The sequence below is a fragment of the Salmo salar genome, chromosome 16, assembly GCF_965601325.2.
Source record: "Salmo salar chromosome 16, fSalSal1, whole genome shotgun sequence".
Taxonomy (NCBI): Eukaryota; Metazoa; Chordata; class Actinopteri; order Salmoniformes; family Salmonidae; genus Salmo; species Salmo salar.
In genome coordinates this window covers 72,588,399-72,613,737 of record NC_138306.1, presented here as the reverse complement: position 1 = coordinate 72,613,737, position 25,339 = coordinate 72,588,399, and the positions used below count along the sequence as shown (strand labels likewise).

Genomic DNA, 25,339 nt, shown 5'->3' with positions numbered 1-25,339 from the left:
GGGCTGGACCGGAAGTGGGGGGGACCCACATGAAGCTGTTCAGTTCCATCTTTAACAGAGCGTATGGAGGAGGTGTGAGAGACCACTGAATTCTGCGAGAGGGTGCAGCGAGAGGCTTTCGGTCTCCGCCCCTGGGGCTTGTGGCCCCTCCTCCTCTTCAGCAGGGAGGTGAAGTCGACCCCAGAGCGCTGGAGTTCGCTGTACGTCCCCCATGTGACCCTGAAACAGACACACGAAAGTCACACCTCACCAAACATCTGGAGTTTGCATAAAATGTATACAATACGTCGGAAGTCTACATACACCTTAACCAAATACATTTAAACTCAGTTTTTCATAATTCCTGACATTTAATCCTAGGAAAAATTCCCTGTCTTAGGTCAGGTAGGATCACCACTTTATTTAAAGAATGTGAAATGTCAGAATAATAGTAAAGAGAATGATTTATTTCACCTTTTATTTCTTTCATCACATTGCCAGTGGGTCAGAAGTTTACATAGACTCAATTAGTATTTGGTAGTATTGCCTTTAAATTGTTTAACTTGGGTCAAACGTTTCGGGTAGCCTTCCACAAGCTTCCCACAATAAGTTGTGTGAATATTGTCCCATTCCTCCTGACAGAGCTAGTGTAACTGAGTCAGGTTTGTAGGCCTCCTTGCTCGCACACGCTTTTTCAGTTCTGCCCAGAGATTTTCTATAGGATTAAGGTCAGGGCTTTGTGATGGCCACTCCAATACGTTGACTTTGTTGTCCTTAAGCCGTTTTGCCACAACTTTGGAAGTATGCTTGGGGTCATTGCCCATTTGGAAGACCCACCTACGACCAAGCTTTAACTTCCTGACTGATGTCTTGAGATGTTGCTTCAATATATCCACCAACTTTTCCTACCTCATGATGCCATCTATTTTGTGAAGTGCACCATTCTTCGGCTTGCAAGCCTCCCCCTTTTTCCTCCAAACATAACGATGGTCATTGTGGCCAAACAGTTCTATTTTTGTTTCATCAGACCAGAGGACATTTCTCCAAAAAGGACGATCTTTGTCCCCATGTGCAGTTGCAAACCGTAGTCTTATGTTTTTATAGTGGTTTTGGAGCAGTGGCTTCTTCCTTGCTGAGCGGCCTTTCAGGTTATGTTGATATAGGACTCGTTTTACTGTGGATATAGATACTTTTGTACCTGTTTCCTCCAGCATCTTCACAAGGTCCTTTGCTGTTGTTCTGGGATTGATTTACACTTTTCGCATCAAAATATGTTCATCTCTAGGAGACAGAACGCGTCTCCTTCCTGAGCGGTATGACGGCTGCGTGGTCACATGGTGTATATACTTGCATACTATTGTTTGTACAGATGAACCTGGTACCTTCAGGCGTTTGAAAATTGCTCCCAAGGATGAACCAGACTTGTGAAGGTCTCCAATTATTTTATTTTTTCAGGTCTTGGCTGATTTCTTTTGATTTTCCCATGATGTCAAAGCAAAGAGGCACTGAGTTTGAAGGTAGGCCTTGAAATACATCCACAGGTACGCCTCCAATTGACTCAAATTATGTCAATTACACTATCAGAATCTTCTAAAGCCATGACATAATTTTCTGGAATTTTCCAAGCTGTTTAAAGGCACAGTCAACTTAGTGTATGTAAACTTCTGACCCACTGGAATTGTGATACAGTGAATTATAAGTGAAATTATCTGTCTGTAAACAATTGTTGGAAAAATTACTTGTGTCATGCACAAAGTAGATGTCCTAACCAACTTGCCAAAACTATAGTTTGTTAACAAGACATTTGTGGAGTGGTTGAAAAACGAGTTTTAATGACTCCAACATAAGTGTATGTAAACTTCCAACTTCAACTGTATGTCTGTCTCTGTCTGTGTGCATTTATACAGGTTTTCCTATGTGTGTTTACATCAACTTTGTTTACACTAAAACCTCAGTGTAACCCAGGGTAACACATACCTCCCCCTGCTTGCAGTGTGGGTCCTGCATTAACTTAAGCGCACAGGGTAGTGTATGTGTGCTCCTATGTAGTCTTAAAGTGTGTGTGTGTGTGGTATTCGGGTTCTTGATCATCTCCCTGACCAAGGCCCTTCTCCCCAGATCTGTGCCTTGACACAATCTTGTCTCGGCACTCTACGGACAAGTCCTTCGACCTCATGCCTTGGGTTTTGCTCTGACATGCACAGTGCATCTGTGGGACCTTATATAGACAGGTGAGTGCCTTTCCAAATCATGTCCAATCAATTGAATTTACCACAGGTGGACTACAATCAAGTTGTAGAAACATCTCAAGGACGATCAATGGAAACAGGATGCACCTGAGCTCAATTTCGAGTCTCACAGCAAAGTCTGAATACTTATGTAAATAAGTTATTTCTGTTTTTTCTTTTTGTTATACATTTTCAAAATGTTCTAAAAACCTGTTTTCGTATTGTCATTATGGGGTATTATGTGTAGATTGCTGAGGGAAACAAATTATTGAATACATTTTAGAATAAGGCTGATATTTAACAAAATGCGGAAAAATCAAGGGGTCTGAATACTTTCCGAAGGCAAGGTATAGGCATAAAGCTGAGACAATAAGACACAGTGGCAGGATAAATTCAACCACACCTTTGTTTCATCACAAAACCGGAGAGCAACATCTGTCCAGTGAGGTCCATAAAGCATATTGCATGTAACAAATATTTACATGACCTACAGCATGGTCAAGCAAGTTAATGTTTCCGAAATGTTTTGGACCACTAAACAACTATTGATTTAGAACCACAGAGAGTTACCGCTAGTTGAAAAGAAAACAGGAGCTGCCTCCACTATTCCTGCACCATTTCAACTTCAACATTTCAGCATCATCAAATCACCTACAGTGGGGGAAAAAGTATTTGATCCCCTGCTGATTTTGTACGTTTGCCCACTGACAAAGAAATGATCAGTCTATAATTTTAATGGTAGGTTTATTTGAACAGTGAGAGACAGAATAACAACAAAAAAATCCAGAAAAACGCATTTAAAAAATGTTATAAAATGATTAGCATTTTAATGAGGGAAATAAGTATTTGAGACCTCTGTAAAACATGACTTAGTACTTGGTGGCAAAACCCTTGTTGGCAATCACAGAGGTCAGACGTTTCTTGTAGTTGGCCACCAGGTTTGCACACATCTCGGGGGGATTTTGTCCCACTCCTCTTTGCAGATCTTCTCCAAGTCATTAAGGTTTCAAGGCTGACGTTTGGCAACTCGAACCTTCAGCTCCCTCCACAGATTTTCCATGGGATTAAGGTCTGGAGACTGGCTAGGCCACTCCAGGACCTTAATGTGCTTCTTCTTGAGCCACTCCTTTGTTGCCTTGGCTGTGTTTTTTGGGTCATTGTCATGCTGGAATACCCATCCACGACCCATTTTCAATGTCCTGGCTGAGGGAAGGAGGTTCTCACCCAAGATTTGACGGTACATGGCCCCGTCCATCGTCCCTTTGATGCGGTGAAGTTGTCCTGTCCCCTTAGCAGAAAAACACCACCAAAGCATCATCTTTCCACCTCCATGTTTGACGGTAGGGATGGTGTTCTTGGGGTCATAGGCAGCATTCCTCCTCCACCAAACACGGCGAGTTGAGTTGATGCCAAAGAGCTCCATTTTGGTCTCATCTGACCACAACACTTTCACCCAGTTGTCCTCTGAATCATTTAGATGTTCATTGGCAAACTTGAGACGGGCATGTATATGTGCTTTCTTGAGCAGGGGGACCTTGCGGGCGCTGCAGGATTTCAGTCCTTCACGGCGTAGTGTGTTACCAATTGTTTTCTTGGTGACTATGGTCCCAGCTGCCTTGAGATCATTGACAAGATCCTCCCGTGTAGTTCTGGGCTGATTCCTCACCGTTCTCATGATCATTGCAACTCCACGAGGTGAGATCTTGCATGGAGCCCCAGGCCGAGGGAGATTGACAGTTTGTTTGTGTTTCTTCCATTTGCGAATAATCGCACCAACTGTTGTCACCTTCTCACCAAGCTGCTTGGCGATGGTCTTGTAGCCCATTTCAGCCTTGTGTAGGTCTACAATCTTGTCCCTGACATCCTTGGAGAGCTCTTTGGTCTTGGCCATGGTGGAGAGTTTGGAATCTGATTGATTGATTGCTTCTGTGGACAGGTGTCTTTTATACAGGTAACAAACTGAGATTAGGAGCACTCCCTTTAAGAGTGTGCTCCTAATCTCAGCTCGTTACCTGTTTAAAAGACACCTGGGAGCCAGAAATCTTTCTGATTGAGAGGGGGTCAAATACTTATTTCCCTCATTAAAATGAAAATCAATTTATAAAATTTTTGACATATGTTTTTCTGGATTTTTTTGTTGTTATTCTGTCTCTCACTGTTCAAATAAACCTACCATTAAAATTATAGACTGATAATTTCTTTGTCAGTGGGCAAACGTACAAAATCAGCAGGGGATCAAATACTTTTTTCCCCTCACTCTATGCTTAGTCGAATACAGTGACAACTAAAAGATACCAAAAACTATTTTGTCCAATCAATGCAAGCTAAATATGATGTTGCTGTCCATAGTACTGATTTGTGTGTGACTATGTCTGACTGTGTGTGACTGTGTGTGACCGTGTGTGACCGTGTGTGACTGTGTGTGTGTACAAGTACAAAAAAAACATGTTGACTCACCCTACTTGTAGAGAAACTGCAATGCCATCCTCCTCTCTTTCATTTGGCCAAAACGGTCTATGACTATGTCATACAGTAGGCCTACGAGCTTTTAGTTTTTGTTTTCCTAGGCTACCTGGCTAAAATGGTTGCAGAGTATGGAAAACTAGCCACGTTGTGGACACCGACGTCTCGTTCCGGACAGGCTGAACACCTTCCGTTGCTTTGAGGATAATACAGTGCCACTGAAGCGGCCCACTATCAAGGTCTGTGGACTCTCCTTCTCTGTGAATGGCGTGAGTAAGACATTTAACCTCTACAAGATCGGTGGATCCCCACGGGACGGTTGAGCTAACGTAGGCTAATGCGAATAGCATGAGGTTGTAAGTAACAAGAACATTTCCAAGGACATAGGCATATCTGATATGGGCAGAAAGCTTAAATTCTTGTTATTCTAACTGCACTGTCCAATTTACAGTAGCTATTACAGTGAAATAATACCATGCTATTGTTTGAGGGGAGTGCACAGTTAAGAACTTGAAAAGTTATTAATTAACCTATTAGGCACATTTGGGCAGTCTTGATACAACATTTTGTACAGAAACGCAATGGTTCATTGGATCAGTCTAAAACTTTGCACATACACTGCTGCCATCTAGTGGACAAAATCTAAATCGCGCCTGGGCTGGAATAATACATTATAGCCTTGCATTTCAAAGATGATGGTACAAAATGTTTTTTTTAAATGCCGTATTATCTTTTACCAGATCTAATGTGTTATATTCTCCTATATTCATTTCACATTTCCACAAACTTCAAAGTGTTTCCTTTCAAGTGGTATCAAGAAAATGCATATCCTTGCTTCAGGTCCTGAGCTACAGGCAGTTAGATTTGGGTATGTCATTTTAGGCTAGTCAAGGATCATATAACCTCCACCTTACCTGCAACCCTAGACCCACTTCATTTTGCTTACCGCCCCAATAGATCCATAGACGATGCAATCGGCACCAAAATCACACTGCCCTGTCCCATCTGGACAAGAGGCATACCTATGTAAGAATGCTGTTCATTGACTATTCAAGACCGTATTGCCCTCCAAGCTCATCATCAAGCTCGAGGCCCTGGGTTTGAACCCCACTTTGTGCAGATGGGTCCTGGACTTCCGGACGGGTCGCCCCCAGTTGGTGAAGGTAGGAAACAACACCTCTTCACTGATTCTCAACACTGAGGCCCCACAAGGGTGCATGCTCAGCCCCCTCCTGTACTCCCTGTTCACCCATGACTACGTGGCCAAGCACGCCTCCAACTCAATCATCAAGTTTGCAGACGACACAACAGTAGTAGGCTTAATTACCAACATCGATGAGACAGCCTACAGGGAGGAGGTGAGGACTCTGGGAGTGTGGTGCCAGGAAAATAACCGCTCACTCATCGTCAACAAAACTAAGGAGATGATCGTGGACTTCAGGAAACAGCAGAGTGAGCACCCCCCTATCCACATCGATGGGACCGCAGTGGAGAAGGTGGAAAGCTTCAAGTTCCTCGGCGTACACATTACTGACAAACTGAAATGGTCCACCCACACAGACAGTGTAGTGAAGAAGGTGCAACAGTGTCTCTTCAACCTCAGGAGGCTAAAGAAATGTGTCTTAACACCTAAAACGTTCCTCAAGGACATCAACCACCTGAGCCCCTGCCTGTTCACCCCGCTATCATCCAGAAGGTGAGGTCAGTACAGGTGCATCAAAGCTGGGACCGAGAGACTGAAAAACAGCTTCTATCTCAAGGCCATCAGACTGCTAAACAGCCATCACTAGCACATCAGAGGTGGCTGCCTATAGACATAGATTAGGAATCACTTGCCACTTTAAGGATATGAAACACTAGCCACTTTAATTATGTCTCCATGTCTTGCATTACTCATCTCATATGTATGAACTGTACTCTATACTATTCTACGGTATCTTAGTCACTTTAATTGTGTGTAAATATTGCATCACCCATCTCATATGTATATACTGTATTCTATACTATGCCACTGTATCTTAGTCCAATGCCACTCTGACATACACTACCGTTCAAAAGTTTGGGGTCACTTAGAAATGTCATTATTCTTTTGAGAAAAATCTATTTTTTTGTCCATTAAAATAATACCAAATTGATCAGAAATAGAGTAAAGACATTGTTAAATGCTGATGCTCCAGATACTCAACTAGTCTAAATAAGGCCAGTTTTAGTTCTTCTTTAATCAGAACAACAGTTTTTAGCTGTGCTAACATACTTGAAAAAGGGTTTTATAATGATCAATTAGTCTTTTAAAATTATAAACTTGGATTAGTTCATTCAACAGGCCATTGGAACACAGGAGTGATGGTTGCTGATAATGGGCCACTGTACGCCTATGTAGATATTCCATAAACAATCAGCCGTTTCCAGCTACAATAGTCATTTACAACATTAACAATGTCTACACTGCATTTCTGATCAATTTGATGTTATTTTAATGGACAAAACAATTGTTTTTCTTTCATAAACAAGGACATTTCTAAGTGACCCCAAACTTTTGAATGGTAGTGTATATGTGTGTATGTGTATATATATATATATATATTCTTAATCCATTCCTTACTTAGATGTATGTGTATTTTGGGTATATGTTGTGAAACTTAGATATTACTTGTTAGATATTACTGCACTGTTGGAGCTAGAAGCACAAGAATTTCGCTACACCCGCAACAACATCGGCTAAACACGTGTATGTGACCAATAAATTAGATTTTTATTTTTTTATTTTACCTCAGCGGGAAAACGAGCTCGGGCCTGCTGTGCATGTGCGGCAACTGGGCGCAAACAGGGTTGCCATGTATGCTGTTTTTGAACACATTGGGCTACTTTCAAAAACATTTCGCCGGTGAAAATGTATTGGCATTTGGGCTGCTTCTAAATTGCACCCGGCCGCCACGGCAATTTCATAAAAATATATATTTCACCGTGACCTGTTACTGCTGACTATCAGGCAGTGAGGCAGCCTGTTTGAGTGAATGGGAGTGGTGGGGAAGAACGGAGGAGTGTCTGTGTGTGTGTTGAGACAGAGCTGCAGTTGGCAGCTGAGTGAAAGGGGTGAAAGGGGTGAAAGGAGACAGAGCAGCGCGTGCAGGTAGGCTGTTTAGATTGTCATTATGGAGACACCTATTTCCAACCCTTTTTCCATAAAACATATTAAAGCTCTAGAACTGATGCGCATCAAGAAATAACGGTGACAAAGCGATAAATTCACGCAGAGGTGGTTTAAACTGCATTCTAATGTCAACTTTACTTACGGTAAACCAGATAAGCCAAGTGTTGCAGCGGTCTAAGGGCACTGCATCTCAGTGCAAGAGGCGTCACTACAGTCCCTGGTTCGAATGCTGTATCACAGCAAGCTGTATCACATCCGGCCGGGATTGGGAGTCCCATAGGGTGGTGCACAATTATCCCAGCGTCGTCAAGGTTTGGCCGGGGTAGGCCATCATTGTAAAAATAGAATTTGTTCTTAACTGACTTACCTAGTTAAATAAAGGTTAAATGTATTAAAAAATATATCAAGGGAAGGGTTTTACACATGCTCAGATCTTGGATCTCAAGCGCTGTGCCAGTGGCAATTTGAAATGGAAGTTAAGGAACCTGTTAGGGATAGGGGGCAGTATTTTCACGTCCGGATGAAAAGCGTGCCCAGAGTAAACTGCCTGCTACTCGGGCCCAGAGTCAAATATTTGCATATTATTAGTAGATCTGGATAGAAAACACTCTGAAGTTTCTAAAACCGTTTGAAAGATGTCTGTGAGTATAACATAACTCATATGGCAGGCAAAAACCTGAGAACAATCCAACCAGGAAGTGGGAAATCTGAGGTTTGTAGTTCTTTAATTGAATCTCTATCTAAACTACAGTGTCTGTGGGGTCATGTTGCACTTCCTAAGGCTTCCACTAGATGTCAACAGTCTTTAGAACCTTGTTTCATGCTTCTACTGTTACTGGGCAGAGAATAAGAGCTGTCTAAACCAGTGGACCAGTGAGTTGTTTACTGTGCACTCACACAGGTGTGCCGCTCCTTCTTTTCCTCTGTAATGAATACGCTACATTTTACATTTTAGTCATTTAGCAGACGCTCTTATCCAGAGCGACTTACAGTAGTGAATGCATACATTTCATATTTTTTCCCCCGTACTGGTCCCCTGTGGGAATCGAACCCACAACCCTGGCGTTGCAAACACCATGCTCTACCAACTGAGCCACACGGCTATTGTCTGGTTGGAATATTATCGAAGATTTATGTTTAAAAAGACCCTAAGGATTGATTGTAAACATCGTTTGACATGTTTCTACGAACAGTAATGGAACATTTTGACTTTTCGTCTCTGGTTTTGCGCTCGCGCATTTTGCCTTTGGATAGTGATCTGAACGTGCGAACAAAAGGAGGTATTTGGACATAAATATGGAGTTTATCGAACAAAACAAACATTTCTTGTGGGAGTCCTGGGAGTGCATTCCGACGAAGATCAGCAAAGGTAAGTGAAGATTTATAAAACTATTTTTGAGTTTAGTTGACTCCAGAACTTGGCGGGTAACTGTATAGCTTGCTTTGATGGCTGAGCTCTGTACTCAGAATATTGAACAATGTGCTTTCGCCGTAAAGCTATTTTGAAATCTGACACAGCGGTTGCATTAAGGAGAAGTGTATCTATAATTCTTTCAATAACTGTTGAAAATTTTATCAACGTTTATGATGAGTATTTTTGGAAATTTATGTGCTCATTCACCGGAAGTTTTTGGAGGCAATACATTTTCTGAACATCACGCGCCAATGTAAAATGGGGTTTATGGATATAAATATGAACTCTATAGTACAAAACATACATGTATTGTGTAACATTGAGTCCTGGGAGTGTCATCTGATGAAGATTATCAAAGGTTAGTGATTCATTTTAGCTGTATTTTTTCTCCTTGCTTGGAAAATGGCTGTGTGGTTTTTCTTGTTTAGGCGCTGTCCTAACATAATCTAATGTTATGCTTTCGCCGTAAAGCCTTTTTGAAATCGGACAATGTGGTTGGATTAACGAGAAGATGATCTTTAAAATGGTGTATAATAGTTGTATGTTGGAGAAATTTGATTTATGAGATTTCTGTTGTTTTGAATTTACCGCCCTGCTATTTCACTGGCTGTTGGCCAGGGGTTCCGCTAGCGGAACATCTCTCCATAACAGGTTTTAAGGAACTCTCTCGCGTTTTTCTGTTATGGGGAAAAGTCCAGAATGAAACTGACATTAAATGTGGAGAATTGTACATTTGCATCTGTTGGCCATCAATTAGCCTATTTATTTATATGCATATTTAGGCTAGCCTACCATTTTATACAATAAATATGTGGAAATGATTATATAACTGGAGTCATTGCAAATTTGTGCCACTTGTATAGCCTACCTGGAGCTGGCAAACGGGTTTAGTAAATAGCCTATAACTTCAGTTTGTTGTTGTAACCTTGTGTTATTATGCAAATATTAATGGCCATGTTTAGTTCAGGAAATGGGAAGTTATCAATTATGATTATGGTCAAAGTTCTATTGCAATTGCTGACAGACACTTTTTATTTTGGGACAATCTGTTGTTTCATGTAGTGAATCTGCTATTCAATGCGTTTGTATGGGCTAATAGCCCAACATTATTTTGTGTCATATCATTTTGTAAGGAGATGCCTGCATCTAGCTAACCGAACCGTGGCAAAGTTGAATTACAATCATAAACCCAGATTGTAGTCAGTAGGCCTAGACTATGCCTATTGAAATGATCTTGCAGATCAGCCATTTATAATGGTTTGTAGTCTTAACATCTGGCACATAATAGCAGCACAATTGCCAGAAAATAGCCTAACATACGTTTTTTGAAGTTTATTATTAAGGGCAAATTAGATTTTCTCTTGTGACATATTCAAAATAATTTATTAGTCACATTAGCTCGCAATAATTATTAATTTGATGGAAAACCGAATTTTGCTTAGGTCGTTAGAAGTTAAGTCGAGATTCCCTCTTAATTCGCTCAATAACGCTATGGAAAAACATTTTTATTGGTTAAATGTGGCAACTCCTCTCTTGCTGCGAAAAAATGTGGGCTAGTTTTCAGGCCTTGTGTGTGGGTTTTAAGTAGTCATTGGCTATAAATTTAGTAACACGAGGCAACCCTGGGCGCACGTGCGCTCTAGACTTATCAGGTCAGGCAGACTGGTTGTAGTTTTTATGGCGGATATAACGAGCTGGTGGTGAAAACTTTGATTAAACAATTCAGGGACTGAAACAAATAAATCAGATGACATAATTATATGTAAGGGTAGTAAATCGATATACAATGACAAAATCTTCTGTAATTGTCAATAGTATAATAAAGCTTAAAACGATGTTTGACTGAACCTTGAAAACAGAAAATGAATGTGAATTCGTCTGGACACGGTAGACTCCTCCTCACCGCTCTACTTATTTACACATTTTGGCATGGTGTCATAACACAACAATGGAACAACTGAAGAGAGATGTGCAATTTAATCCATTAACAACAGCCAATTTCTTTTCACGGGTGTTTTTCTGGTAAGTATACAACGCTGTTTACAGTTAACACTGCAGCTCGATATTTTGAAAGTAGCCAGTTAGTAAGGGATAATCAACAAGGGGCTGGCTATGCGTTCTATGGAAAAATAACGAGTGGAGTGGAACTGACCCGTCACGGAGTTGCATTATTTTCCAGAGAACGCATAGAGCCCCGAGTTGAATGCTCCGCACCAGAGGTTACTGCTTACTCAGGCAAAAAGCAAGTTTAGCTTTAAAAAACAGATACAAAAAACGCAATGTATCACAGCGCCTCTCACCTTTCTAAAGATCTAATTTAACTGTACTGTATATATAAATATGTATATATGAATAGTGTGTAAATAGTATTTTTATTGTCTCTTGGTGTCTTTCCTATATATCACTTATTTAATTTTGGTGGGATTTTTTTTTTTATTGAACTTAATGTCATATCTTATGTTGTTGGTCTTGTTCTGTACTTTGTAACGTGTCTGTGCGTTTTATATGAATCCCAGGAATAGTATCTGCTGCATGTGCACTGAAGTAGCTAGCAAGTTTACAAGAAGCTAGCTACAGTAGTTGCCTTGATAAGCAAACAAACAAGACTCGATAGTTTAGCTAACCAAACCATCAGTCCTAGCTTGCTATTATGAAAATCAATAAAAGTTCACAATAAGGTGCAGAGCTTTGATTTGCCTGCTAAAACCATTGACAACTGCTTGCTGTTTTCAAGGGATTGTTAAATGAATGTTGATATTAACTATTTGATTGTAATACAGTATAATTAACCTCTTGAAGCAACCTGGTCTCAGAGCATTTTGTATGATTATGTATGTAAATCCTACAGTATACACTCCATTTAGTATGATATGTAACATTTCGTATGGATGTATTAATTTGTGGATGTCCACCATCCATTTCGTATGATATGTTATGAATTGCAATTCGTACAATATGTTAAACATTTTCAAAGTGTACAATATGTTATGAATTTGAAAAATGTATGATATGCTACGAATAGTTAGAACCACACATTTACAATTATTCCATGCCAAACAATTGTGCACGTTTAGCTCTATCATCAGAGTTATACAGCAAATAACTGCATGATGTTCATTATGAGTAAACATCAAATGATCGTGTAATTACAGATAAGTGAGGGTAGCCTCAAGATATCTCTCTATTGGCCACCATTAATTGTATATTTGAGTGACATAAAAGTGAACTATACCTGACAAGTATGAGTGTTTTAGGTTAATTTCCCAAGTCGAGCAGTAGAAGGGCCCATTTGTGACCTACCGGCTCGATTCGGTCTTATGTAGCAAAATTTGAAATTGTGTTTTTTACATTGGATAGAAGTAAAGACTCAGATCTAGAAAATTGTATATCATACACTACAGAGGATCAATGGAAAAGTAATTCTGCTTTGAAAGTTGATTAAGTTGTAACCCCACTTTTGATAAAATGGTCCTGGAATGTTTTGGTACACCTACTGGAGAGCTCTTTGTCTACACTCATTCAGCATAGTTCACACCCTCTTAAGTAAGCCTTAGCCCCTCCCATCTCTTTAAGGATTCACATGAGGCCATGTGCTAAACAGAGTGAGTGCAGAAGCGTACTAAACAACCAAAGATTTCAAGACTAACGGCTGGTTAATACTGCGTCTTTCGACATGTCTGTAGACATTTATCGCAGTGACATCATGAACATTCTGTTGTCGTCCGACATCAAACTTGTAATTGTCGTTATGAAAAAGTATAAACACAAAAACTACAGGCTGCATGACACCAATAAACCCATCTGTTTTAAAAATGAATTTAGTATGTGTCAATGTAGCAAACCAGGCAACTAAATACAACTTTCTATACAATGTTTTGGTTTGTTTCTAGCTTCAAATAATGACCATATCATATAGCTGACCATCTTGACTGTAACTCATTTGTATGAATTATTACAGGACACAAAACCCTAAACCAAGATCATTATTTACAAGTTAATAGCAAGCTAATTGCAGAAAATAGCTTACGGTTGTGAGTGTGATGAAATAAAAATAGGGCATTCTACCAGATACTTTTTTTACTTGGACACTGTCTCATTGGCCTAACATTATATCCTAATTTGACTTTGGTGCAGGTCATGTTGTTCTTTTCATTACCGTCTCTGGTAAACACACACTATATCAAAGTTTGTCACATGCACAGGACACAGAAGGTGTAAATGGTACAGTGAAATGGTTACTTACACATTGCAGTCTTTTGTTCAGACATGTAGCTAGCTAGCTAAACAATGAAGCATAATCCCAACTCATAACGTTACTACCCTGCATGAATCTGCAGGTAGCTAACCAACTAGGTTCAATGTTAACTAGCTAGCTAACATTAGGCTATAACTAGCAATGCAAATGGCTCCGAGACATGAATAATATTACTACACAGATCATACATGTAACATTAGCTATCGAGCCAGCCAGCTAACGTTAGCTAGCTAGCTAACAGTACGCTTTAACGTGCAATGAAAACGACTTTCTGAAAAATATGAAACTGGTCATATCTGAAAATGTAGCTAGCTAGACTCTTAACTTCTCTAGGGCCACGTAACAGCCAGTGGAATCCTGTGGCGCGTTATTCAAATACCTTAGAAATGCTATTACTTCAATTTCTCAAACATATGACTATTTTACACCATTTTAAAGACAAGACTCTCGTTAATCTAACCACACTGTCCGATTTCAAAAAGGCTTTACAACGAAAGCAAAACATTAGATTATGTCAGCAGAGTACCCAGCCAGAAATAATCAGACACCCATTTTTCAAGCTAGCATATAATGTCACATAAACCCAAACCACAGCTAAATGCATTACTAACCTTTTGATGATCTTCATCAGATGACACACCTAGGACATTATGTTATACAATACATGCATGTTTTGTTCAATCAAGTTCATATTTATATCAAAAACCAGCTTTTTACATTAGCATGTGACGTTCAGAACTAGCATACTTCCGGTGAATTTACTAAATTACTCACGATAAACGTTCACAAAAAAAACATAACAATTATTTTAAGAATTATAGATACAGAACTCCTCTATGCACTCGCTATGTCCGATTTTAAAATAGCTCTTCGGTGAAAGCACATTTTGCAATATTCTAAGTAGATAGCCCGGCATCACAGGGCTAGCTATTTAGACACCCACCAAGTTTGGCCCTCACCAAAGTCAGATTTACTATAAGAAAAATGTTATTACCTTTGCTGTTCTTCGTCAGAATGCACCCCAGGACTTCTACTTCAATAACAAATGTTGGTTTGGTTCAAAATAATCCATAGTTATGTTCAAATATCCTCTGTTTTGTTCGTGCGTTCAAGACACTATCCGAAGTGTAAAGAAGGGTGACGCCACGACGCGTTTCGTGACAAAAAAATTCTAAATATTCCATTACCGTACTTCGAAGCATGTCAACCGCTGTTTAAAATAAATTTTTATGCCATTTTTCTCGTAAAAAACGCGATAATATTCCGATCAGGAAAGCGTGTTTACGTTCAAAGAGAGAGAAAATAAAAACATGGGATCCCCTCGTGCACGAGCCTCAGTCTGATGGTCCTCTGATAGACCAAGGCGCTAAAGTTTTTCAGCCAGCGGCTGGAATTACATCATTCAGCTTTTCCCCGGGTTCTGAGCACCTATGGGAGCCGTAGGAAGTGTCACGTTACAGCAAAGATCCTAAGTTTTCAATAAACAGAGCCAAGAAGCCCAAGGAATGGTCAGAGAGGGTACTTCCTGTACAGAATCTTCTCAGGTTTTTGCCTGCCATATGAGTTCTGTTATACTCACAGACACCATTCAAACAGTTTTAGAAACTTTAGGGTGTTTTCTATCGAAAGCCAATAATTATATGCATATTCTAGTTCAGTAGTAATAACAGTAGTAATAACCAGATTAAATCGGGTACGTTTTTTATCCGGCCGTGTAAATACTGCCCCCTAGCCCTAACAGGTTAACCTGTCACGGATGCCATGGTTGCCCTTAGTTTGAAGATGTAATCTCGAGAAAGGTGTTTTATACAACAGCCTGTGTGTTCTCTTTTCAACTCCCTCCACATATTTGCAATCAAAAGCCAGAATTTTCTCAATCTCCTTCGCTATCATACTCTGCTTCCACCGGGCATTCCACTGATTTCCAAACTCGGCCCTCCAGAAAGTGGAGAGCAGCACTTTTGCAGTTCTTCGTGATATCTTTCAAAAAAGCCACATTAGAAAGGATTACCTACACATAGTACAAGTTAGAGACAGAAGCGTGCTACATGGCAGTCCAATCCGAACTCATCTCTCGACATGTCCAGCCCATCCATTATCTCAGCCAGACATGGCTAGCATGGAAGTTCCTGTCTTTTTCCGTGGCTAAACCAACTATGCTCGTAATTTAACCATTTTATTTGTATTTATAGATGGCATACACATTTGTTATTAAGGCAGATGAAAAGTTCACATGTTCCAGAAGGTCAAAAATGCATTTTGATCAAATATAAATGTTTACGTTCAAATGCCTCTCCTGTGAAATAGTGATGTGCGAAATATGCCTAGTTTCCTGAAACGAGTCGATGTACACTTAGCTAATAATGTTTACTTTGCAAGCTACCGGTAGAAACTTTGTACAGTTGCCTGAACATAGTGGTAAGTAAACCCAACGTAGGCCTACCTAGCGAAGTATTCAGACCCCTTGACTTTTTCCACATTTTGTTACATTATAGCCTTATTCTAAAATTGATTAAATACAAATATTTCCTCATCAATCTACACACAATACCCCATAATGACAAAGCGAAAACAGGTTTTTTGAAATGTTTGCAAATTTCTTAAAAAGAAAATTTCATAAGTATTCAGACCCTTTGCTATGATACTCAAAATTAATCTCAGGTGCATCCTGTTTCCATTGATCATCCTTGAGATGTTTCTACAACTTGATTGGAGTCTACATGTGGTAAATTAATTTGATTGAACATGATTTGGAAAGGCACACGCCTGTCTATATAAGGTCCCACAGTTGACAGTGCATGTCAGAGCAAAAACCAAGCCATGAGGTCGAAGGAATTCTCTCTAGAGCACAGAGACTGGATTGTGTCGAGGAACAGATCTGGGAAAGGGTACCAAAAAATGTCTGCAGCATTGAAGGTCCCCAAGAACACAGTGGCCTCCATAATTCTTAAATGAAAGAAGTTTGGAACCCCCATGACTCTTCGTAGAGCTGGCCACCTGGTCAAACTGAGCAATCGGAGGAGAAGGGCTTTGGTCAGGGAGGTGACCAAGAACATGATGCTCAGTCTGACAGAGCTTTAGAGTTCCTCTGTAGAGAACCGTCCAGAAGGACAACAATCTCTGCAGCACTCCACCAATTAAGCCTTTATGGTAGAGTGGCCAGACAGAAGCCACTCCTCAGTAAAAGGCATATGACAGCCCGCTTGGAGTTTGCCAAAAGGCAACTAAAAACTCTCAGACCATGAGAAACAAGATTCTCTGGTCTGATGAAACCAAGATTGAACTCTTTTCCCTGAATGCCAAGCGTCACGTCTGGAGGACACTTGGCACCATCCCTATGGTGAAGCATGGTGGTGGCAGCATCATGCTGTGGGGATGTTTTTCAGCGGCAGAGACTGGGAGACTAGTCAGGATCGAGGCAAAGATGAACAGAGCAAAGTACAGAGAGATCCTTGATGAAAACCTGCTCCAGAGAGCACAGGACCTCAGACTGGGGTGAAGGTTCACCTTCCAACAGGACAACGACCCTAAGAATGGGAGAAATTCCCCAAATACAGGTGTGCCAAGCTTGTAGCGTCATACCCAAGAAGATTTGAGGCTGTAATCACTGCCAAAGGTGCTTCAACATGTTTTTTTTGCTTTGTTATTATGGGGTATTGTGTGTAGATTGAGGAGCGGGGAAAAAACTATTTAATCAATTTTAGAATAAGGCTGTAACCTACCAAAATGTGGAAAAAGTCAAGGGGTCTTGAATATTTTCCGAAGGCACTGTGTGTGTGATATATACTACCGTTCAAAAGTTTGGGATCAGTTAGAAATGTTCTTGTTGTTGAAAGAAAAGCAACATTTTTGTCCATTAAAATAACATCAAATTGATCAGAAATACAGTGTAGACATTGTTAATGTTGTAAATTACTGTTGTAGCTGGAAACTGGAGTTTTTTTTATGGAATATCTACATAGGCGTACGGAGGCCCATTATCAGCAACCATCACTCCTGCGTTCCAATGGCACATTGTGTTAGCTAATCCAAGTTTATAATTTTAAAAGGCTAATTGATCATTTGAAAAGCCTTTTGCAATTATGTTAGCAAAGCTGAAAAGGAAATCCTGGCCGGCCAAACCCTTCTCTAACCCGGACGACTCTGGGCCAATTGTGCGCCGCTTCATGGGTCTCCCGGTCAGCCTGGGATCGAACCCAGCGCTGTAGTGATGCCTCAAGCACTGCGATACAGTGCCTTAGACCGCTGCGCCACGCAGGTGGCCCTCAGTCAACAACATTATTTGTTTAATTTCTTCCCGCACTTTTCTGTGGGAGGAAATACAGTACTCAAGAACATCACTTTGGATAGGTAAAACATTTTGTTGGTATTGATTCTTGACTTGAAGTTGGTAATTCGGTTTGATCATTTATTTACTTCTTCTTTCACTTCCAACTCTTTTTCTCCCAATTTCTCTCTGCAAACTCTTTATTGTACACAATCAATCCCAATTTTTTGATTTGTTCCTTTACCTCTATATCCAATGTAGTTTTGTTTTCAGGTTCTCCTGTCTATACTGTCTCTGATTTGGCCTGATTTAGCTTTGCAGCAGATACTTTCTCATAATGCCAAAAGTACTCTGACAATGTCAAATTCCTTTTTGTGTGTGAACAGTCACATCGTCGGCGTATCCTAGACTCGACACTTTATCTTGATCTAATAATACACCCTTTATCTTTTTTGATGTTTGTCAATAAGGGACTTATAGCCATACTGTATCGTCTGTCCGGTGGCCATTTACTGTTCGCTTGGCATACAGACATTTCACCATGTTTATAAACCTTGTTGGGAACCCATAGGCTGCCATAGCGTTCCATAAGTATTTTCTCGAGATTAAGTCAAAAGCCTTCTTTTGATCAAGAGCCACTATGTCAAAACCGTGTTCACCTTCATTTGTTTTGCTCAGGATCTCTCGTAGGGTACATAAATTGTCCTACATTAGTCTACCCTTTACAGAGCAGGTTTGTTCTTTTTCAGTAAAAGTGTCCAAGCATTGCGATATTTCATTATTCTTTTCTTTATGTCTAACAACCTGTTTTTGCTTTGTCATTATGGGGTATTGTGGTCCTTTAATACATTTTAGAAGAAGGCTGTAGCGTAACAAAATGTGGAAAAAGTTAAGGGGTCTGAATTCTTTCCGATTGCACTGTTTCAACAATAGACTAATAGTTTTCGGTGGAATTTTCCATGTGTCAGTGGAAAATTCAGGATATTCTCTGCTGTCACATGCTCATTTCAATTATCATCATAACCCAACATATGGTTGTATTGCTCTTGTTTATATTTTTGTTGTCCTTTTGAGTTTTGTAAACAATCAATGTAAAGCTTCAAAATATCTCATGGACTGTCACTCCATGCATAGACCCACATCTATTACATTTGAGAGCGGTTCCATTTCTCCAGCCCCATCCTTCAGTGGAAGTGGTACGGCTGTCCACAGACCCTAGATTATCCATTCAATGCTGCCTGATTATCCATTCAGTGTTTTGCAGGGTTAGGAAACACCACAAAATCAGTAGAGCAAAGCAAGCAAACTGATCACAGGTCAGTCAAAAAGTTAACCTTCTGTGTCATAAAGGTCTACTAGAGTTCAGAGAGAATGTTGCACAGTGTTGATGGACAGTATGATGAACTGGTTGTTTTGAGCAAGATGAAGATAATGTGATTTGACACATCCAGATCTGAATGTGCCATTCCACACTGCTCATTGCTTCAGTCTAGAAGGAGGCAACCAGTTGCAATGTTCTTTCAAGCTGAAAAACAAGGTAACAGTAGCTAGGTTTCCATCCAATTAGCAACAGATTTCCATGTGAATATTCAAAAATCTTTATAAAACAATTTGCGCATTTTAGACCTGAGATGTTTCCATCAAACTGACTTTTTGCAGATAAGAGGCTGTGTGTGAGGACAGTGCAGATAACAATAACTTTTGCCTTTCAATTTCCATGTACTGAATGAAAAATACAAGTTAATTGGGTTTCCATCACATTTATCAACACTACTGATGGTTTTGTCACAACCGTTGTGTTATATGACAAATGTGCCCACTCTGGTCTTGGCACGTGCGCTTTAACCAACAGCTCGCAGATGCAGTGTGGGTAGGTTACCTACATTATGAGATTATTATGAATAACCAATATTATTTGTATTTGTCAAACGGCAGCCAAGCATCGATCATCATGTCACCAGAATAAGACCCTCGATATTTATTGGAAAGGAGAATCACACATTCACTACCCTGTGAAGTTCATCATAATTTATTTAATCTGTAGTTTAATAAACTGCATGCTTTCCCAAGTCATAGTGGGAGGACCACACAAAATATCATCTTGTGACTCCAAATTTACTACAATATGATGGTTATTATATCAATATTTGCCCATAAATACATTTTACCAACAAATGGATCCCACCATGTCAAACTAAACGTGTTCTGTTGACATTTATACAATTGTACCGGCGTGGTTTGTGGTACTGAGAAAGGGGGAAAGTTCACAGTGCTCCTTGCATTTAGATGTAAAAACATTGTTCTTGCATGCATATTGATCACGCAACAGTTGCCACCTGTAATAGGATATTCTTTGTTCCATACTAATTCCTATATCAGTGACACCGCTGAGGGAGAGTGGCTGAGGTCACGTAAAGTTGGCTGACACAACTAAAGCAAATGAGCTATTGGTTAACACATTCATAAATAAGTAGCTTTATCTTTTTAAGGTACATCTAATTTGTTACTCTTCAACCAAGTTGTCGTAGGGCAGTGCAAACAAACAAGTCCAGTTGAATTCTTCCAAAAACCAGGCCCTTCTACTACATGTATATCCTAATAGCAACCCCCATAAAGCAGAACATTTAGTACAGTGCATTTTGACATTGGGATTCATGGATTAAATGTTGCTCATACACATCCACTTCCTATTTTGTGTTTTCTCTTTCCTCAATGTGCATTGGTTAATTATTGCATTAGTTAATTGGTTATTGCATTGGCTAATTAATACATTGGTTCATGAACCTGCTCTCTCTCTCTCTCCCTCCTTTACCTTCTCTATCAGTTGGGTAACCCCTTTATTCAGTATTGGAAATAAGCGGAGGCTAGAGGAAGATGACATGTACCAAGTGCTTCCCGATGATGCTTCTCAGGGCCTGGGAGAGGAACTACAGAGGTATGACATACTGTGACCCAGCTCTATTTTTCTCCCTAGGGCCTAGCCCTACCCCCTGGGCCTATCCCCATCCCCTAACCTAGCCCTAGCCTAGCCCTATCCCCTAGCCTTATCCCCCAGCCCTATCCCCTGATCCTCTAGCCTAGTCCTATCCCCTAGCCTTGCCCTATCCCCTAGCCTAGCCCTATCCCCTAGCCTTATCATCTAGCCTATCCCCTAGCCTAACCCTATCCCATAGTCTAGCCCTATCCCCTAGGCCTATACTTTAGCCATATCCCCTAGCCTAGCCCTGTCCCCTAGCCTTATCCTTTAGCATTTTCCTTTAGCCTAGTCCTTTCCCTCTAGCCTATCCCTATCCCCTAGCCTAGCCCTTTCCCTCTAGCCTATCCCTATCCCCTAGCCTAGCCCTTTCCCTCTAGCCTAGCCCTTTCCCTCTTCATTGTTTACATACCTTATTGTATTGTTGGTCTTTTTTTGTTTTGTTTTCTGAGCATTGATTGATGACTTTCCCTGGCTCCATTTGGAGTTTCATGCTAAACCACTGAACTTAGCACCATTGTGTATTTAGGCTCCAAATAGCCCCAGGTAGAGATGACAAAAATATGAATGGCATGTGTTCTGTTTTCCAATCATAGTCTAACAATGTGCTTATCTTTACAGACATTGGGATAAGGAGGTTCGAAAGGCTGCCAAGGAACTGAGGATGCCCAAACTCACCAAAGCCATCTTGAATTGCTATGGGAAACCCTACGCAGTGCTGGGGATCTTTAGTTTCACTGTAGTATGTAGAAATATACGTTTGCCTGTTTTTTAAAATAACATTTGATCTATGTACCTACAGTACATGGTGAGTGGGTTATCTATCCATATATTTCAGATTTTACAGTGTAAATAAGTGGATTTGAGTTCAGGTTGAAATCGCTCTACCTCTCTCTTGTTCCCCCAATAGGAGGTGATTAAGGTGATCCAGCCAGTGTTCTTGGGAAAGCTGATCCAATACTTTGAGAAGTACGATCCTGATGATATGGACGCACTGTATGAGGCCTTTGGCTACGCTGCTGGTGTCTCTCTGTCCACCGTAGCACTGACCGTCCTCCAAAGTCTCTACTTCTACCACGTCCTGAGGACCGGCATGAAGATACGAGTGGCCATGTGTCACATGATCTACAAGAAGGTCATTCTACGCGGCGTACTTGCATACAGCATTATACAAATTAAAATCTTTAAGAACAATTTACTAGTAAATGTAATTCCCCCATAGGCTCTGTGTCTCAGCAGCGCAGCGATGGGAAAAACAACCACAGGCCAAATAGTGAACCTGCTATCCAACGATGTCAACAAGTTTGATGAGGTAAAAGCAAGACGTGCATGAAGACATGCGGTTACTTAGGATGAAATGGTTGAGCACATCATCACCCTTCATTCCATAGGTTTCTGAAGAGTATGGCTCTAGCTTATATAACAATTTACCATTCGTCAAATGTACAGGAATGGAAAGCACCAATATTTGAGCCGTCTTGTCATCCTGTCCTGGCAAATAAAGTACATAAGTTAAATCCACAGAGAGAACAAAGTCATGGATGAATGGAAAATGCAGATGGTTGCTTAGCACAAATGTTTACAATTGTCTGATGCTAAACTCAAACCAGACTGAAAGAATATAAATGTATATAACATGGGGGGCCCATGCAGCTTCTTCAGTGGTATGATGACAAGCGTGGCCTGTTGGCCGCTGTATTAGGTCATGAATCCAGCTCGAAGGATCATTATCATCTTTGTTATGTTAAATGCAACTACTTAGAAATATTATGTAACAGCTAAATTAACCAAGGATCACTGGTCTTTGCAGGTGACCACCAATCTGCACTACCTCTGGATAGCACCTCTGCAGGCTGTGGTGGTTATCATACTCCTGTGGTATGAGATTGGCCCGTCGTGCCTGGCAGGCGTGGCTGTCCTTGTGTTCCTCATGCCACTACAGACCATGTTTGGAAAGCTCTTCGGCTCCCTCAGGTGAATTACATAATTTACATGACATGACTTGAATTTACAGTCAGAGTGGGGTCTTCTTAGTAGAAGTTGACTATGTCCTTATCTGTAGGTGGCAACATGTTTCAGTGAGTGGTTCCTATGCTTCAGTGATTGTCATAGAGCTACCTTAGGTCAACCTATATGTTAATGATGTCTATGTTTTAAACCCTTTTTCAGTTTTGACTGTAATGATTACTTCTTGGAACACTTCAAGCACGTGAAGAAAAGTTAGCTTCACATGTTGGCTGGCATATTGACTGGAAAACTGAATCGTGAACACTTGCTTGGGAAGTTGTTCACATGATCAATGACACAAGTGCTGGAAGTAATAGTTTTGATTAGGCGTTATGAAACCCTAAAGCAATGCTGACTTCTCTGATTCTACTAAAGAGTTATCTTAATTAAATGCAATTTAAACATTGCCGTCGGTTCGTTAAACTCGGGAAACGTCAGAAAGTGTTTTATTCACAAGGAGGAGATATGACTGAACTGACTGAACTCCTTTTCTTGCAGAAGTAAAACTGCTGTCCTCACTGACAGTAGAATACGCACCATGAATGAAGTGGTGTCTGGAATCAGGATCATCAAAATGTATGCCTGGGAGAAGCCCTTCTCAGCACTCGTCAATGAAGTCCGAAGGTAAAAACTACAGTAGTAACAAATGGTATATGTTTATTTCTATTAGCTAGATACACAAATGGAATGATAAACCAAGGTCTCTCAGCTAGATGGGATTGATCCCTTTAACATTCACATTTCTTGTACAGTCCATTTTGTCTTGATGGTGGTGCTGATGGAGCCATGGTGCTTGAACCCCGCCATAGCTGTTTGCAGCTATATTTTTACATGAATTTCCCCTATGGGAGAATAAATATGTATTGATTTAAATTGAAAATAACTTTTTGCATGTTTGCACCTGTTGTTTTCAAAAGGGAATATCAAAGACCAGAAAGTAAATGGGTCGTTCCACCAAATGAATACCTTTTGGGTAGTGTAACTTATTTCACCTAATTTTAACATTCTGTCACAAAGAGCACATGTTCAACTTAAAGGAGAAATCCACCCAAAACCCCTCATTCCTTTAATTTACAGTGTTAAATAACACTAATATGTGAGAACAATATTGTTTGTAAACAAATGTTATAATAAGGTTGGTAACAACATGGAAAATCGTTGTGTAAATCTGTTCCAGCTCAAGTCAACGGCAAAATCCACAATGCAATGCTCTCTCTATGGGTGGCTAGCTAGCTAGCTAGATAGCACATGTAGCTACACACAGTAATATCAAAGACAATATCAGCATGTGAAGTAGCTAGTTAGCTGTAAAATCACCTTAACAATCTGCACTATCAATTTAGAAGTCTACAATATCACCATGTTCAACCTGTATATTGATGTGCCTCACAGAGTGGTCTTAACATTCACAACGGCAGATACATTTGAGGAGATGGAAAATGTTGCCCATGCTACGTCAAGGAGCGCTTATGGAGCCAGATACCTGACAATAGGTTGAACATACCTATCATTAGGATCGTAAGAAAATCCATACGTAAATTGTTAGGATCGTAAGAAAAGCCATGCGTGAAACATGAACGTAAACATGAAATTTCATCTGTGAACATATAAACACCATGTTACGATTACGGACCAACATTTTAGACTTGAACAAATCTTGTGTTGCAATTCAGACGCACAATAATACCTTTCAGAGGTTTGGCAGTTTCATCTCACCAACAAACAAAAACATTCACCAAAAACTGCCTGTGAGGAGAGCAACCCGAACAAGCAAAACACGATATAAAAAAAATGTAAGTTGGGGAACCAGGAAGAGGTATACTGCACATTTTCAAGTTAAGTCTCCATTCCCTATTACTCAGTTGAGTTTACTTTACATTTGATAGCTAATGTAATGCATTTGTTTCCCAGCGCAAGTCTAGACATCACTAGCTGTATTATGCCTTCAACAGTGCAGTTTCAGTCCGCTAGGTGTATCTCTACAGCATGGGCATTTCTCTGGGTGATGTGCACATCCCCATGCATGCACCTTATCAAAATATGACTAATTTAATATTGCACCATCCCATTCTCTGGGCTCTGAAATCATAACCAGTAGTGTCTACCAGGAATAATGAATCATAACCAGTAGTATCTTCCAGGAATAATGAATCATAACCAGTAGTATCTTCCAGGAATAATGAATCATAACCAGTAGTATCCTCCAGGAATACTGAAACAGAACAATAATAGATGTTTGGGGAATCTATGGATTATTTATGACCACTGGAATCTTTGCCACTCAAAATATTTTTTTTTATAGAATATTTTCATATTTATTTCATCACTCCAAATCTTGCCAAAGCATAATCTGTAGGAGGGGTTAGTATGAATTAAAAATAATTTAACGTGATCTATATGAATCGGGTCATGAACATATGGACTTAGAAATGAACAAGGGAGAGGTTAAACAGAGGCTAAGTCTGACATAAGCTTATTCCCACACTACAATAACTCTGTAGCCTATAAGATAGTCTCCTTATAGGCTATTCCCTCCATCGCAACACTGCTGCCCAGTTGAAGAGCTTGTGATCTCCATGCAGCACCGCAACACAATGCGCC

General features: G+C 40.2%; 1 protein-coding gene across 1 annotated transcript in view; it reads left to right on the top strand.

Moving 5' to 3' along the window:
- Positions 1-10,897: 10,897 nt before the first annotated feature.
- LOC106574545 (ATP-binding cassette sub-family C member 4) overlaps positions 10,898-25,339 on the top strand; it is a 57,465-nt gene continuing 43,023 nt past the window's right edge. Inside the window, exons 1-7 of the mRNA XM_014150502.3 lie at positions 10,898-11,257; positions 20,582-20,692; positions 21,353-21,473; positions 21,642-21,866; positions 21,954-22,043; positions 22,542-22,705; positions 23,237-23,362. Of these exons, the coding sequence (XP_014005977.3) occupies positions 11,184-11,257; positions 20,582-20,692; positions 21,353-21,473; positions 21,642-21,866; positions 21,954-22,043; positions 22,542-22,705; positions 23,237-23,362 (911 nt within the window). The 5' untranslated portion in view covers positions 10,898-11,183. The remainder of the gene's footprint in view (positions 11,258-20,581; positions 20,693-21,352; positions 21,474-21,641; positions 21,867-21,953; positions 22,044-22,541; positions 22,706-23,236; positions 23,363-25,339) is intronic.